The 18,325-nt window shown below is 43.3% G+C and overlaps 1 protein-coding gene across 1 annotated transcript in view; it reads right to left on the bottom strand.

Annotated features, from left to right (window-relative positions):
- Nucleotides 1-18,325, bottom strand: part of ACVR2B (activin A receptor type 2B) — a 249,148-nt gene that overhangs the window by 70,868 nt on the left and 159,955 nt on the right. The window contains exon 3 of the mRNA XM_077491193.1: nt 5,327-5,424. Coding sequence (XP_077347319.1) covers nt 5,327-5,424 — 98 coding nt within the window. The remainder of the gene's footprint in view (nt 1-5,326; nt 5,425-18,325) is intronic.

Raw genomic sequence — 18,325 nt, 5'->3', positions numbered from 1 at the left:
CTAAAGTATCAATTCAACATATAAAAGGCTAAATACAATTTTAAAGTCCATTTCTGCTATTGCATTACCGCCACCAGGTTTGTAAATGGCAGTAGGTGTGTCTGAAGTTGAAGCAACACTCAGCAAAGTTGCAGATATAAAAGGGTCTTTGACTCTCAGCATCCCTAGCTGTCCTTCCCACTCCTATGGGTTGGTAGTGGTGGCTGCTTGATGACCCCTGTGATTACGTGTGGACTTGGAGCGCCGCTCAAAGCTCGGAGGAAAATAGGTGTTCCAACCAGTATTCAGAAAGTGGGAGCAGGTGTCAGGGGCTAATTCAGAAGCGTAGACATACACTAGATTACCAAAAGTATTGGAACACCTGCCTTTACACGCATATGAACTGTAATGGCATCCCAGTCTCAGTCTGTAGGGTTCAATATTAAGTTGGCCCACACTTTACAGCTATAACAGCTTCAACTCTTCTGGGAAGGCTGTCCACAAGGTTGAGGAGTGTGTCTATGGGAATGTTTGACCATTCTTCCAGAAGAGTATTTGTGAGGTCAGGCACTGATTTTGGATCAGAAGGCCTGGCTCACAGTTTCTGCTCCAATTCATCCCAATAGTGTTCTACCGGGTTGAGATCAGGACTCTGTGCAGGCCAGTCAAGTTCTTCCACCCCAAACTCGCTCATCTTTATGGACCTTGCTTTGTGCATTGGTGCGCAGTCATGTTGGAACAGGAAGGGGCCATCCCCAAACTGTTGCCACAAAGTTGGGAACATGAAATTGTCCAACATGTCTTGATACGCTGACCCCTTAAGAGTTCCCTTCACTGGAACTAAGGGGCCAAGCCCAACCCCACATCGAAATCACTGTTCCACCAAATGATTTGGATCAGTACACAAATCAGGGTCCATAAAGACATGGATGAGCGCATTTGGGGTGGGAGAACTTGACTGGCCTACATAGAGCCCTGACTTTAACCTGATAGAACACCTTTGGGATAAATTGGAGCGGAGCCTGCACAACCGGCCTTCTCATTTAACATCAGGGCCTGACCTTACAAATGCGCTTCTGGAAGAATGGTCAAACAATCCCATAGACGCACTCCTAAACCTTGTGGACAGTCTTCCCAGAAGAGTGAAGCTGTTATAGCTGCAAAGGGTAGGCCAACTCAATATTGAACCAAGACAGGGGTACCATTAAATTTGATGTATGTGTGAAGGCAGGTGTCCCAATACTTCTGCCAATATAGTGTATGTGGGTGCTGCTCTGTTCGAAATAATTGCACCAAGCAGGTAAGTATAACATGTTTGTTATTTAAAACAAATTTTACATGGACCATTTGTATTACCTTAATGTAAATGGATACCCCCCCCCCCCCCCCCCCAACTAGGAGGATAGCAAAAAAGGGGATCTGCTCAATATATTTATAAGGAAAGTCCAGATTTTTTAAATAACTGCCCAATATTTGGAATTGCTTATTCTTTTTCCAAGCATCAAGAGTAGACTTTACTTGTACATTTGTCACCAGAGTACAAGGCTGTGTGACAGGTTTGGAAGTAGTAATGCCTCTTTAGTCATATTCAATAAGGGCTTTATTTCATAATGTGAATTGAAATATGAAATAGTGCAATGACCCACAACAACCAAACAGAAGTCATCTTGCACGTTCATGGCTACAGTAGATGGTAATTTAAGTGGTTTACTACTGCCCTCTAAACCTCATTGTTGCGCTCTGATGTCGTTATTTTTTTTCATGGCCAGCTGTGTATACTTGTATGAGCTTCTATGGAATAGATGGCACATAAGCCTTAGGTAAAAATGCAGTATGCACTGCTTTTTTCTGACCTTTTTTGGGGGTCTCTTTCATACAAGTCCTGCTTGGAAAGCAAATTCCTAAATGCACACACAGCTATTGTTCCCTGTGCAGGGTTGGACAAGTGCCAAGTGCCAGGTGGCTAATGCACCTAAAAATCCATCTGGATGCTACAATTTTTCTGAGACTTCCCTACTGTTGCCACCTTCCCCTCCTTTCCTTTGTTCATTTGTATTAACTATTGCAGTTATCAACCTACGAAGCACTATTTATAATATGTCCTTTGTAACACAGATTACAAAAAAAACAAAAATTTTTTTTTTCGATCTTTCCCTAAGTAGTTTCATATTCTAAATTTACGATAATAAAGTAAAATCCCTAAACTGTCCTAGTTATTTAATAGGAGTTCATTTTCCCTATTTGTTTTTTTTTCAAAATGGTCGTTTCTCGTACAGTGTATAGGTAGTTATTTTATTTTTATTTTTTTGCATGAAACAGTTCACCACCACAGCATTTTATTCTCATAAATGGGAATGTCATTGTTTTCTTTACATCCAAATTTTTTTTTCTCTCTTTAACGTGGTAGTAAAGTTTTAAAAAAAATGGTCCCCCAGCAAGTTAATGGCATAATGTGTTAGTATAGATCGCATACTAGCAGGGCAGGACTTAGGGTGGTGGGGGCCCCTGGGCTTGAGTCACTTTCAGGCCCAACCTTCTATACATTACCGTATTTATCAGCGTATAACACGCACCCCAAGTTTAGGAGGGAATTTTAAGAAAAAAACGTATATTTAAATGTCCATCAATGCAGCCTTATCAGTGTCCATTTGCAGCCTTATCAGTGTCCATTTGCAGCCTATTCATTGCAGTCTTGAAGTTTAAAAATGGCACCGCCGAGATACAGAGTCCTGTGTATCTCGGCAGCTCTTGGGTTCTCTAGGTGGGTCTTGGGTCCTCTCGCAGTCTGAGATAAGCCGAGTGTACTCAGCTCGGCTCACAGTCACGCCCAGTTCCTGTCCAGGGCAGGGCTGGACTTACCATTGGGCGGGACTGGGCGTGACTGTGAGTGGAGCCGAGCTGAGTACACTCCGCTATGTATCTCGGTGGGGCCCCCTATTGGGCGAGGCCCATGGGCTCGAGCCCAGTCAAGTCCAATGGTAAGTCCAGCCCTGCATACTAGCACATTATTATAGACTTGCCTGAAAAATTAAGCCCTTGAGGCAAGTTGTCACCGCTGACCGTGCTTCCATCTTCACCCGATTTTCCTTCCGGGTTTGATGGCTCCGGCCGCTTGAATGGGAGTGGTGCATGGGAGTAATGGCCGTGGAACATAGTTCAGTTTTAACGGCATATTTAGAGCGCACTGTGCATGCACCAGTTATGTCACTGGCTGCCAAACAAGTGAATATCTCATAAACAATGCACATTTAGGAGATATTCATTTTACCTACAGGTAAGCATTCTTCTAAGCTTACCTGTAGGTAAACATCACAAGGCAGAGTATACTACCGCTTTGAGGCCACACAAAGCCTTACCAATAACACCAGCTAGAAACTTGTAGAATTATATATTTATATCCAATGCAATAATCTTTGTGGTTTAAAGGGACAGTCCACCCTAAAGTGCCATTTTTACTTCTATGTGGAACCTGGTGGGCCAAGTCAGCACCAGTTCCTTGGCCTGGTTCCTGAGCTTGTGTTCTGAGAGCTTATATGAGGGTGGTGTTACAGTGATCCAGCAACATTCCTGCAGCTCAACAGCTTACCCAAAGAGCCTTCATATATCTGAGGATTTTTCATTGGGGCAATCATGCTGCCATAATTTCGGATTTGCTCATGTCTGCCCGTGTGGGTTTCACACATCCTGTTTTATTCTACACAATATAAAATATTTTTAGGGCTGACCTTCATTTTTTTGCACTGGAAAAAAGGTGTGTAGTGTAGTGCAGTGCGGAAAATGCAGCATGTCTGTATTTTTTTGCACACCACTGGATGCCACCACATGTCATGCAAGGCAGCACAACACAATGCATTGCTGTGCAGTGACATTAATGCAGTTGTCACTAGGCTATTTGAGTGAATGCATTAGCCTGCATGGTAAAACACCCAGCTGCACTCTGTCTAGGCACACAATCACAAAATTAATAAAACAGCTTACCTTGGTCCCCACCCATGTGTTTTACGCTATTTTGGGCTTAATTGTAGAGGTAGAGAGATTGGGTAAAATAACCTGGGGAGGGGGAACCAAGCTGAAGACATTTTATTACTTTAGCGATTGTCCGTGTGCATAGACAAAGTGTGGCCAGGTGCCATTTTATTTTAGTCCTGAAAGAGCTTGACGAGCCTGTGTTCATCCTGACCAGCCCCTGGAAGCAGTATAACATCCAGTTGGAGCAAGTGAATGAGGGGTTTGAGCAGTACCATTTTAACTGTTCTGCTCCTTAGCATAAAAAAAAAAACAGACTAAGCTGAACCCAGACATTGGTCCATATGGCTGTTTAAAGCAGAGTTCCGTCCTTTTTTTTTTAAAAGTCAGCAGCTACAAACACTGCAGCGTGTACCTGTCCAGGGTGCCCACAATGTCGGCACCCGAAGCCGATCTGTCCCTTGGCTCTTGGGTGCTGCCGCTGCCATCTTTGGTAAGGGAATCAGGAAGTGAAGCCACCTGAAACAACTACTTTTTAAGTAATGCATTTTCTTTTAAAAAAATAACTTAAAAAAAAAAAAAAAAATCAAGAAGTTGCCAAGGATTATTATTATAGACAAGAAATAGGTTTTATTTTATTAGCGTCTGTTTTATCACCTGTCAGTCACATTGGGATCCTATTTTAGGTTACTTGCTGCAGATTCATACAGCGGGCAACAAATAATGTGTGAGCTGCTCTAGGTTTTGCATCAATGTAGAATTTAGCCAATTAAGTGAAAAAAAAGTGTAATATTATATATATATATATATATATATATATATATATTTATTACACTTTTTATATATTTATTACACTTTATATATATATATATATATATATATATATCTCAATCAAAGAGTTGGTTTAGGCACACACACCAGGAATATGTTTTTGCTGCATTACATAGAAGTCGAGTTGCCGGTTTCAGAACTGCAGTTCTCAGGTCAATGGCAATTATGAAGGTGTTTCCTTCTCCTTGCCAGGCTTTTCATTATATATTATGGCAAAATCCCTGGGGTGGGCAGAAATACCAAAAAAATTACAATCAGGCCCAAGAATGATGAACTGCACAGAATTCCACAGAAATGTACACAATTTCAGAAGACAGCAGATGATTTTGGATAGGATCCTACACCTGGAACTGAAATATCACGTTTGGGTGGGAAGAGCTTTCAAAATTAAATGCATAAAAATGATTATTCTACTAGTATGGAGGTAAAAAGTACACTGGAGATTTCCTACGAGGTCCACTGCAACATACCAGCAGCAACTGAATTAACATTCCAGAATAACTTATAGAATTTATAAGAAGGCATTCTTTTTTTTTAACTAGACACTTACCAACATCAGGCAAATGAGTAAACTTCTCGTTACAATAGTTCCCATCACAGCAGCAGAAAAACACTTGCGGGTTCTCTTCTTTTGCTACACACTGCGGTCTGAAGACAAAATAAGAAGACACATGGGTGTATCAAGACTGCCAAAAAGAATGAGCTGATGCAGAAATTATGGAATGAATAACACATGCCAGTAACAAGAACCCAAGCCATACTTTTTTTATACACATGAGACCGCTTTCCAAGACTGTGACCAATTAATCAAAACGATCGTTCCATAAACAATAACTATTTTCTCTACGATTGATATTTCCTGGTAACGTTAATCTAAAAAGGATCACAAGAACACTTGACCCAAAATTGCTTGTACCAGCTGTCTTGTGTCTTCCAGTAAAGCTGGGTACACACACTGAATTTCGGGACATCTGTCTGCTGTCTGTTCAACAGAAGCTGGTCTAACAACCGGCTTCTGTTGAACAGTTCTGCTGGAAAACCAGCGTTCCAACCAGTGGTTGCAAGGCCTGCATCACTGAGGGAATCTCTGCTGTCAGAATACAATAGTGTGGCAGGAGAGACCCCTGCATCCACATTGCTTTGTAGAGGCAGGGATCCGTCAGTTTTTTTTTCCTTCAACCCACTGGTTGAATAAAAACAAATCAAAAGAAAAAACTGTGCACGTATACCCTGCTTAAAGCGGAGTTCCACCCAAAAGTGGAAGCTCCACTTATCTGCTTCCCCACCTTCTGGTGGCACATTTGGCACCTTTCGGGGGGAGTGGGTAGCTGCTTTTGACAGGTACCCGTCCCCACTTCCGGAAGGTCTCGTTGTGGCACGATCACTCAGAAGTTTGGTGCCCCTCCTCCTTCCCCCGCCGCCGGGCCATTCAAAAAGCGCATCGCGCTTCACACCCGCACAGTAGGTAACCAACCGTGAAGCCGAAAGGCTTCAATGCCCGTCTCCCATACAATGAACAGCAGCGGCAGCACCTGCAGGCCGATATAGAAACATTGACTGGGGTGCCGATATCTCTGGATTCCAGAACGGGCAGGTGTCCTAATATTAAAAGTCAGCAGCTCCAGTATGTGTACTTTGCATTTTTAGTTTGGGGGGGGGGGGGGGTGGAATGCCACTTTAAGCTTAGAAACTCTTTGAGGTGTTGAAGACCTTACAAACATAAGGTGCAATTTCTCACTACCGATGCCACCACCAAAGATGCAGCATACAGGACTTTTTTCCCCTTTTTTTCATTTTCTTTGTATTATTTCACATACAGGACTTCTTAAAGCGCAGCCAACCTGCACTGTGAAGAGTTAAATGGGATTTATTGTGGAATACTTTTTACATGCTTTTGTCACTCTGGAAAACTGCTTAAATTTAGAAAGGTTTGCTATAACTAATTTAAATGAAAACCATGCAATTAGTTATGGGTGGCCATGGAACGCCTTGCTAAATAAATTGAATGGCTTTTTGACTTACCTATACATTTGTGAAATCATTTTTGGAGTACATTTCAGGGCACAACAGACTTTTAAATCTTGGGTTTATGTGCTTCTATCTTTAGGTGAGGAAACTGGCAAATAATGTTGTGAGGACAGCCCATGTAACTCCTCCCACATCCAGCAATCACAGGAAAACGTGATGACAGAGGGGAGGGTTTCCAGGGTGTCCTGTACATGTACTTATTTTATAAATAAGGTCACAATACAGCTGAGAGGTGGGCAACACAGCAAACAAAGGTAACGTGCCCAAAACCAGGGAATCAGGTTCCCCAGTCAAAGAACGGGCAGGAGCACCTTATGGCTGAGGCTTGTACATACACTTGGTAAAACATTACAAACAAGACACCCTATGAGCAACGTTAGCCAATGAAATATCCAAAATAGACTAGAAGAGAGGCTTCTAAAAAGTCACCAGGACCACATTAATGAGTAGCCAGCTATCTCTAAAACAGAATGGTCAATGTCAAGACTTGATCCTTCAGGGTGCTCAAAGTCAAATGCTACTCCAGCCCAGATTGGAAAGAGGACAGGATACTCCCACAGCATATTGCCCAAATGTTCTGTGCCTCTCACCATGCAAAGTACGCCTTCCAAGCAAAAGATTGTGTTTTTAACCCTTAAGCAGCAAAAAAAAAAAATGGATTCAGAAAGACCTTGCTCTCTCAGGACTCGGGTTTCAAGTTTCAACTGCCAAGGCATTAAAGCCAGCAAATTTGAAGCAGGGCAGTAGACCGGCCCTGGAGAAAGCATTCCTGGTTGGTTGATTCTTCTGGGCCAATTTGGTGCCACCAAGATCACTAGAATGCAATCAATCTCAATCCTGCATGAATCTGTAGGGGTGGGAAGGCATATATCAGCCAAAACTGATCACATAATCCAGAATGACCAAGAAAGTTCACCTGTCAATTATCTACTCCTAAAATGGGAATTGAGGACAAGGTCTTGGTCAAGCCAGAATTAGGTCCACTTCTCAAAAGGCACCAAGGCTAAAAGGTGCCTTCCTGATAACTGACCGCGTCTATGAGGTGGTCCAACTGAACCCTCGTTGGTCAATCCAAAAGCTAATTGGTCAAATGCAGCAGGGATAGGCTAATGACCCTTAGTTTAAGAATGTTGATGGCAAGTCTGGACTCCCTTGATGGCAAAGTCCTTTTGGATTGTTTCCATCCTTAGGACACCTCTAGGTAATGGAAGAAATGACTCAAGCACTGTGCTGGTCAGTCACCAGGTCTGAGATATCCTGGCCTTGAAACATAAGCACATGGGCTTGTCAAACAACTGAGGGAGCTTCTCCTATGCAGTAAGCTGCAGACACCTGGCATGAAACTGAGCAAATATCACCACCTTGAATAGGCCACTAAGACCCAGTAACCTCATGCCAAATCAAACCCAAGTGTCCTGGACCTGTAGAGCACTCTTCAGCAAACTAAACTGTGTTTAACTACTATGTTGAGGGAGAGTGCCAAACGCAGAGTCCAGGTTACAGGCCAGCTCAGTAGAAAGAGAAGTCATCTATCACCCAAGGACACTGTCAAAAAATGGGATTGCTTGGAGTGAGAGGGATGATATGTGTGCTGTCCTAACAACTTTGTTTGCCAGTCTCCGCACCTGAACATGGCAGCATTTATCCCAATGTCAATATTTAAATGAGCCTGTGTCCTATACTTTAAGATTAAAAAATAAATTAAAAAAATTGGCATCTCTATGCCTCTTAACATAGGTCCTGCACCCCCAAGCATGTGCCTGGGTTTTGGAATCAATTATTCCAGCCTATGTCTGAATCATGCAGATAGTTAGGCTGGTCTGTCTCACAGCAGCCAGAATAAGGCAGACCTGACTACATGTCCATTCCATCAGCACACAAGCCATGATGGAGGCTGTAATTAGTAAGTGTAGAATGCAGGGTGAATCACTTATGCTACAGGACACACAGACACTTTTTCCAAAACTGCAAATGAGCCCATTGAATTGCATTTCAGTATCACACAATAGAGCCTTCTGAGGTGTCAATATAAAAACTGACCCTCCCGATTTAAGATCACTATGATAACGGATGTGGTATATCAAAAAGCAATTTGGAAATATATGTATATATCTGCAAATAGGATGAGTGTAACTGATGTCAATCTCTGTGGGACTTGAGCACATGTACAAGAAGCCTAAGGCTATGTGGATAATAAAAGATTTAACACATTTTACCTATACTCCACTAATTGTTCATTGTGCACAGAGTAGGACATATTTTAACATGTAAAGCTTTTCTGAGCATTCCCCATTGCCATCGATGGCGGCACAAGTCCCCTGCTCTGAATATATAGTGAGTGATCAAAACTGGGTAAAATTTGAGCCTGTCCCTCTGCCTGATTGCAGTGTACAGCAGCTTGATTCATTTTTATACGTGTAGTTGAACATCGGAAGTCGAGCTAGTATAAATTAAGGCAGTGTCTAATAAACTGTATGAATGTGTCCTCGAGTGCACAGAATGACAATGTAATTTTACTGAAAAATCCTCACTCGACAAGAATATGTCATGTTTATGTGATAGGGACTGGAGGACGACTGTCGGGTATATGGGTGCCAGACACATAGATATATATTGATTAAGTCATGTATATCACAGCATAGATGGAAGAGAAGCAGAAAAAATTATTACATGGAAAAAAGGATGCAAATCACTGGGGGGGGGGGGGGGACAACCTCACAAAATAATAAGTGGGAACATTCCGGGGTTTCCACTTGAAAAATGTATTTTAGAAAATGTTTTACCATCCTTGCTAACTAAGGATAAGTCACAGTTCAAAAAAGGGTAAAATTGTTGCTAAATAAATGATTCTATTGCAACAGTATTCCTGCCTGGGGTTTATATACAAGAGCTGCAATTACAGAAACTCCTCGAGTAGCAATTTAATTATGCTTTAACATGTTTAATATTTTTCACAAAGTGATTAAAGGAAACCTTTTACAAAAAACAACGGGGTTTCCACTATTGAATTCTACTTCCTAAAATGCCAATTTCTTGGCTGCCATGCTAATTTAATGGCTTCGATGATTTTTATTCTTTGACATGGAAGAAAGTTATACATACTTATTCAGTGTTATGGAGCCTACAACTGTCAAAAAGAAGGTTGATATTGAATAGTTTTTTTTTTTATTTAAATGTTAATGTTAATATAAACCAGCCCACCGAATTGTGATGTAATATACAAATAAGGGAGAAAATGGCTGTGAGTCCACTTCCTGAGGATATCCGGTTGATGACGAAACACATGGGGGCAGAAAGTTTAATTTGACATCACATCCAGCCACTGGAGCGCATGTTGGCTCCAGGAGTACAATAAGGTCAGCAATAGAGTTATTTAGGCTATATAGTTCAAGCTGGGATCCTGGGAAACTCTTGCTGGCCTCAGGACACCTAGTGCAGCACCACTGGGGACAAGAGAGGATGTGATCCAAGTGTGGTAAAATAGCACAGTTATTGTGGAGAAAGAAATTGGAAACTCACATGTACAGTTAAAACCCTGCTCATCAAATTGGGCAATCCTCTGATGGTAGTGGTTTCGGTGCAACAGAAAACCAAAGATTCAGTCCAGGACTTACATATACACCAGGCTTGTATGCTGGATATACCCGTAGAACCATGGGGACACCAGAGGATACCAAAATAAGTGCAGCAATAGGAGGAGTAATAGAAAATTTATAGAAAAGTGGTAATTAACATAGGTGAAGACAAAATGCACTTATGGCAGGTCCCTATGGTGGTACTGCATGGGGGGAAATTCAGCAGACTTAGCGGTCCAGGTGTGAAAGCCAGGGGACCAGGTAACATTTGTTTTTATTTAGGGGTTTACTGCCCCCTTATTATTCATTCATTGATCCATAGACATATCTTATCTCACTATCCTTTACTCTACCTTTCAACCTTCAATACCAAGTTTTTCATCTGCTCTGGACATCAATTCCAGCAGCACTTGCGTTTGGCTTTTAGCAGCATCCATATGGACGGTATATATTATATACTGTGGTCCCTGTCTATGCATTTACATACACACTTATTTGCTGTATATATGTCAAAATAAAATGTACAAAAACTCTTTGCTATATCTTGCTATATATACTCTTTACACTCATCCTTGCTCATGTTTAAATAGAGCATGGGGATGTTTAAATAGAGCATGGGGATTTCCTCAGTTTTATAAGAAGCCCTTCCAAGTATCCATGCCCCTTGTGGCTGTGTTTTATCCTATGCTGGTCTCACTGGTTGCTCATTGCTGTTCCTATCTGGAGGCCTCTGGTTGCACCAATCAGATCGTTGTTGGGACATGGCTGTCTGGTTTCTATAAAATCACTCTTTGGATGTGACATGTACTTGCATTTATCTTGGCAACATATAGAAACAAAATTACTCTACACACCCCTGAAGAAAGTTTCCTGAAAAGAGTCGGGTGTGGTCCATGCGTTTTGCTGTGGTGACCCTATCACGGTAGTCCCTGGACCTCTCTCTAGAGCTTTGTCTGTCTGTTTTTTTGCTACTATGCAAAGCAGATGTTTATAGCCACCTATTGATTCAAATTTTAATTTTTTACATTTCAATAAATTTTGTATACTCCTTTTACATACTTTTTGTGTACTATTACTTGGGCCATTAAAATCCTGTAAGGGGGGTTCCTTCTCCACTCTACTGTATTTTTGGGATGTATGCCCAGCCCATTGGTCAACCATACCACCCCTCTCCTCTTTGTAGAATAAACTAAACTATAACACCCCTTTCACACCAGGGCGTTTTGCAGGCGCTATAGTGTTAGAAATAGCGCCTGCAATCCGCCCTAAAGAAGCTGCACCATTGTGTGTAGTCCAGCGGTGCGCTGGCAGGACGTCAGAAAAAAGTCCTGCCAGCAGCTTCTTTGGAGCGGCGAAGGAGCGGTGTGTTTACCGCTCCTCCACCGCTGCTCCCCATTGAAATCAATGGGGCAGCGCTGTAATACCGCCGGCAAAACGCCGTTATTTCGGCGTATTGCCGGTGGTTTTAACCCTTTTGCGGCCGCTAGCGGGGCGCTTTTACCCTTTAAGCTTTTAATGCGCCGCAAATCCGGCGGTAAAACGCTGCTAAAAATAGCGGCGTTTTACCGCCGACGCAATGGGCGGTGTGGTGTGAAAGGGGTCTAACGGAGAGGATCAGTTTCAAAAGTCGTAGATGATGTACTGTAGGTTTTCCGGTTTGCTGTGAAGCTTTATCTTATGTGCTTGCAGGTACAATATTTCAATTTCCTGCATTTGTACTTTCCAGTGAGGTTACTGAATAGGTCACCAAGTACCACAGTAGATTTGGGAGGAAGAGTGACTTTGCTACATGCTATCTTGCCCTTAAAACTAGGGGCCTCCCTGCATGAGAATTTTGGTTTATGAGGAATGGTAGCTTGTAGGTGTGGATCATGCAGCAAAATTAACCAATGTTTCTCTGGAAAATATTTTTTTTTATTTGGAGGTATTGACTGTGAAATCGGATCAAATCTCCTGATTTGCCTGTCTGTCAATCTTTTCTCCATTGGGTTTGTTCAGACAGTAGGAGTAGGCTTCTACCAGATTTTAGGGATACCCTTTATCCAGGAATACATTTTTTAGGATTTTAGTGCTGCACTCCAGCATGCTGTGATAGAAACATGCTGCATTTTATTGCAGTTTATCGAATCCCACTGCAACGTCAGGCAGCGCAGTATATTTTGTACACTTCAAATAAAGCCCATACAAAAAAATTAATTAATTAATTAAAAAAAAGGAAGCAGTACAATGGATCGCTCACTACACTGCCCCCTAACGCAGCAGGCAAAGCAGAGCGGCGAATCGCTCCAGCCACTCTGCATTGCAGTGCGAATTGCCCCTTAGGGATTTTTTAATCCATGTTGGGTGGTGGCAGCTTGTGAGGAATGCGGCAAGAATTCCCGCCAGTTGGTTTGAAGTGGTTCTTACTGGTGTAGTTGGATCCTTCTGAGCTGTGCTCCAGATCCAGAAACACAAGGGAGGGTTAACTGCATATATGTGTAAATGAAAGACCAAATTAATTATTGTTACACAATTGGACAAATTCAGTGACCGACGACTGGGGGGATCCATCCCAGATCATGACATCTATGAACCTCCCATGATAGGCAATATGATGGAGAAAAGGGTTTTGGTCCCAAACGTGTCCAACATCCATCATATTGGCCCCAGAAAGAATGAGGAAGGACATCTGGTTACAAAGGATGGTGAAGGTATTGAATTTATTCTTCTCCTCAGACTTCACAAGGGAATGGGAGGGCTTCTGTAACCAAAACCGCAGTGTTTATGCTCATGACACATCACAGGAAGCACCTCCATGGTTAACAGGGGACAGAATTAAAATTAGACTTGGGAAACTTAACATTAATAAATCACCGGGATCAGGTGGCTTGCACTCGAGAGTACTTCGGGAACTCAGTTAAGTAACTGCCAGACCATTGTTCCTAATTTTTACTGACAGTCTACTGACTGGAATAGTACCAGCTGATTGGAGAAAAGCCAATGTAGCACCAATATCTAAAAAGGGCCCAAAATGTACCCCTGGAATTGCAGACCAGTTAGCCTAATATCAATAGTATGTAAACTCTTGGAGGGGATAAGGCACTATACACAAGATTTTAGCAATGAAAACGATATCATTAGCAGTAATCAGTATGGATTCAGGAAGAATCGTTCTTGCCAAACCAATCTATTAACCTTCTATGAGGAGGTGAGTTGCCATCTAGATAAAGGAAGGCCCGTAGACATGGTGTATCTGGATTTTACAAAAGCATTTGACACAGTTCCCCATAAATGTTTACTGTACAAAAGAAGGTCCGTTGGCAGTGACCATAGGGTGAGTACATGGATTGAAAACTGGCTACAAGAGAGAGTTCAGAGGGTGATGATAAATGGGGAGTAGCCCGAATGGTCAGGGGTGGGTAGTGGGGTCCCCCAAGGTTCTGTGCTGGAACCAATCCTGTTTAATTTGTTCATAAACGACCTGGAGGGTGGGGTAAACAGTTCAATCTCTGTATTTGCGAGCGATACTAAGCTAAGCAGGGCAATAGCTTCTCTGCAAGATGTGGAAACCTTGCAAGAAGATCTGAACAAAATAATGGAGTGGGCAACTACATGGCAAATGAGATTCAATGTAGAAAAATTTAAAATAATGCATTTGGGTGGCAAAAATACAAATCCAATCTATACACCGGGGGGGGGGGGGAAATCGAGGATGGAAAAGGACGTGGGGGTCCTAGTAGATGATGGGCTCCGCAATGGCATGCAATACCCAGCTGCTGCTAACAAAGCAGACAGAATATTGGCATGCATTAAAAAGGGGATTATTTCCAGAGATAAAACGATAATTCTCCAGCTCTACAAGACTCTGGTCCGGCTGCACCTAGAGTATTCTGTCCAGTTCTGGGCACCAGTCCTCAGGAAGGATGTACTGGAAATGGAGCGAGTAAAAGAAGGGCAACAAAGCTAATAAAGGGTCTGGAGGATATTAGTTATGAGGAAAGAGACAATATGATTTAAATTTACAAATACCGTACTGGTGACCCCACAATAGGGATAAAACTTTTTTGCAAAGGGAATTTAACAAGACTCGTGGCCACTCATTAAAATTAGAAGAAAAGAGGTTCAAACTTAAACTAAGTAGAGGGTTCCGTACTGTAAGAGCGGTGAGGATGTAGAATTCCCATCCACAGGTGGTGGTCTCAGCGAGGAGCATCGGTAGTTTCAAGAAACTATTAGAGAAGCACCTGAACGACCGCAACATACAGGGATATACAGAGTGATACTGACATGTAAATCACCCACATAGGTTGGACTTGATGGACTTGTGTCTTTTTTCGACCTCTATTTTGTAACTATGTAAAAGAAGTGAAGATTGTTTATTGGGACTGTGAATTGTGTGTACATTGTGTTGGTGAAATTTGTTGATATTTTTAAAGGCACATAATATTATTTGCTTTTTTGTTTCCACAAGCATCATTTTGCACTTACATTGTTTACACATGCGTTTATTTTCGCCGTTCATTTTTTAAAATAATTTATTCCGCATATTATTTACATGGATTGATACTTGCAGCTGGGTCACATTAGAGGTTATTGTTTTTGGCATAGGCTCTGGAAAAAGCAGGTGGATTCAGGCATCAGTGCAGGTTTTTTGAACCAAAATATGATAGCCAGTTCTCAAGGCTAACATCATGGCATCGGTCCCATATTTCTCTCATTAGAAGTCTGTTAAATGGTTAGCACCCTCCTTGCAATGCTTAGGTTCTGGGTTTGGCTCTCACTAAGTCCATATTCCCATCACACATGTTCCTGGACATAGGCTTATCAGTAGCTGGTGCTGTAGCAATTACCAGCTGGAAACTGGGCTTGTCATGAAACACAAAAATTCGGCAGCACACCGTGGATCATCATATTGTCCAAAACGGTTATTGCAGAAAGATCACGTCACAAAAGACCAAGTCCAACATTTCAAAGTCGAACAGGACGCCTTCGCCAGGCATATGATGATCACATACCTGACTAAGGGGTCCTGTGCAGCTCCGAAACATTGTACTTGCTTCTTGTGATGCGATCTTCCTGCAAAAAAGTTGTGGTATACGATATTGGATGATCCACGGTGTGCTGGCAAATATGCGTTGGCTTTCACTATGGACACAAAGCTGCAGTTTGAGTGTTGGTGTTTGGTTAACTGGCTTTCTTCTAGACCCTAGTTCAAGTGTGCATGAGTGTTTGTGTAGTATGGGTTGTAGACTGTAAGCTCCTTTGATTTCTTTAGAGGAAGGGGCTTATGTAAATGGTTTAACAATTTCTGTTAAGTGTTATGATCAGATGGGGAGATGAAAAGGAATTTGTGGGTAATTCAACAACCTTATTTCCCCCCACCATCAGTCCAAAACTGAAATAGTTCTTGAGTTGCCTTACTTTGTGTTCTATATATAGAAAAGATTTAATTTGGGTGGGTACACTTAAATGGGACAGTCAATGCTCTTGGAATATTTAATAGAAACCAGGGGCGGACTGACCGGACGGTTGACTCGGCCGTCGCCCGAGGGCCCGGCCGTGAAAGGGGGGTCGGCAGTTGTAACTCTTGGCCCAAGCCAGGGACAAAACACTTGCGGCCACGGGACCACGACGACTATCATTTTTTTTTTACATTTCTTTAGCGGTTTACAGATTTCTGGCCTATGCCAAAATGATGTCATACATCAAGAGTTTTCTTGGGCGCTTTTTTTCCTCTGGAGGCAGGTGGGAGGGGCTCTCTCAGCTAAGCACCCCCTCTCATCTGCATGCCTAAGCTAAGGGCAGATGGATTCCAGAAAGTGAATGCTACATGAATCATCTGCCCTTACTCAAGATGGCTACAGTCAGAAGTGCTAGGGAGTGTTTTTCAAAGTGATTTCTCAACCAAATAAATCATGGAGACATGGATGGATGGGCAAGTTTGCTTTGAATATTAAAAATGAATTAAATGTTTTCCATTTGTAGTGCTCAGTAACAGCCTTCACACGGCAAGAAAATCCCATCCTCAGAGTCGGTTCACACTGAGGCAGCATGACTTGCAGCGAGACTGCCTCAGGTGACCTGAATCCAACTTCAGCAGCGGTTTGCAAAATGACTTGTGTATAGAAGTCAATGGAAGTCACCTGAAGTCGTCCCAAAAGATAGTACAGGAACCCTTTTCTAAGTCGGAGCGACTTGAGTATAGGGCCCGGCCGTGAAAGGGGGGCCGGCAGCTGTAACTCTTGGTCCAGGCCAGGGACAAAACACTTGCGACCACGGGACCACGACGACTATCATTTTTGACCTGGCCGGACCCCAGTGCCCAGGCAGCACAGCAGGAGGTAAGCGATGACCACTGCCTGGGCACGGTTAACGCAGGTCTCAGCCGCTGCTCACCTACCACTGTGCAGCCATGCCTGTGTCTCCTACGAGGTTGATGGCTGCAGGGCTGAGCTGTGTCTCGCTCACACACAGCTCAGCCTCAGAGCTAGCGTTGACACTCCCTCCTCTCTCCACACAGACACGAGAGGAGAGTGAGCTCATCTGCTCCTCTTTCTCCCGCCCCTCTTCTCCTGGGACTGCCCCGCCCACACTGTGTAGGCGTCTTTGCCTGAGCCTCCATCCTGGGGTAAGCAGACTTTCACGCGTGGGGGGGGGGCTTTGGGGTGCAGAGACCCCCTTACATCAAAGTTCCCCTTTACAACAGAGTCCACAGCACTGCCCCTTAAAACAGGATTCCCAGATCACCTCTTACATCAAATCCCCCCTTAAATAAGGGTTCACCTTTACAGTAGAGTCCACAGAGCTCCCCCCTTACAGTGTAAGTGGAAATTCTGCAGACTTGGATGTAAGGGGGTGCCAGATATAGGATCCACCCCAGGTGCCAAATGCTTTAGGAACACCCCTGGCAGCAGGCCCAGTATTGGCTGTGGACGTTGCTGTGGCGATTGTTGTCGGTCTCCATGGAGACGTGTGCAGTTTATACAGAAGGAGGAGAGAGTGAAGAAGGTGAACGGTGAGGGTGAGCGGTGAGTGATTGGGGGGAATCAGAGAATAATGTACAGATAGTCCGAAATCTTCCCAGACTGTGCTTGATCGCTCTTCACAGGAGGTATATCAGTCATCAAGTGCCCCCCCACCATCAATGCATAGAATGCACCTCACAATCATACACAAGAACCCCAATTGTAACATACTGCTCCCCCTCTGACTACACAGGGCTACTTCAGCTAAATATCGGGGGTGGGGGGTGAAATGATGGCTCAGGCTATCATTGTTACTGCCCCCCTCCCCCCTGAACACTCCTCCACCCTTCACTGTACACCGAATGTGACCTCCCCACCCCATCAAGTTCAGGAGTATGTAATGTACAGAGTTCAGGCTTCAGGAGTGTGCAATGTACAGGGTCCAAGGGTCAGGAGTATGTAATGTAGAGGGTGCAGTCGTCAGGAGTATGCAACATACAGCGTGCAGGGGTCAGGAGTAGGGTTGTCCTGATACCGATACTAGAATCAATGCCGAAACCGAGAATTTGTCCAAGTACTTGTACTCAGGCAAATGCTCTGATGCTTAATCTGATACCTGGATAGTCAGGGGTGATCTGTGCGGCACTGGGGAGGAGGTACAATCATGGATCTCCCTGTATAGATTTCCATAAAGCAGCTGACAGCTGCTTCTCCTCCTCTCCCTCCCATGGCGTTCAGCTGCTTTATTAAAATCTATACAGGGAGATATATGACTATCCCCCATATCCTCCTTTAGTCGACTTCCGTACTCCTTGGTCCCCTCCATTCTCGATCTGTCAGGATGGAGAGCGGAGGAAGGAGTCTGTAAAAATGTAATTCTAATCCTTCCTTTTCCGAATGCACAGTTAGTGATCACTAAGTGTTCATTCATAACTGTCACTGAGCATGGTAAACTGTGTTTACCATGCTTCAGTTTTTGAATGGAGAGGAGCCGCTATTGCC

This window comes from Lithobates pipiens, unplaced genomic scaffold (genome assembly GCF_037356315.1).
Source record: "Lithobates pipiens isolate NorthernLeopardFrog02 unplaced genomic scaffold, aLitPip1_a1.2 Scaffold_19, whole genome shotgun sequence".
NCBI classification, from domain to species: Eukaryota; Metazoa; Chordata; class Amphibia; order Anura; family Ranidae; genus Lithobates; species Lithobates pipiens.
Note: the sequence above shows the minus strand (reverse complement) of the source record. Positions and strands in the feature narration are given on the sequence as shown.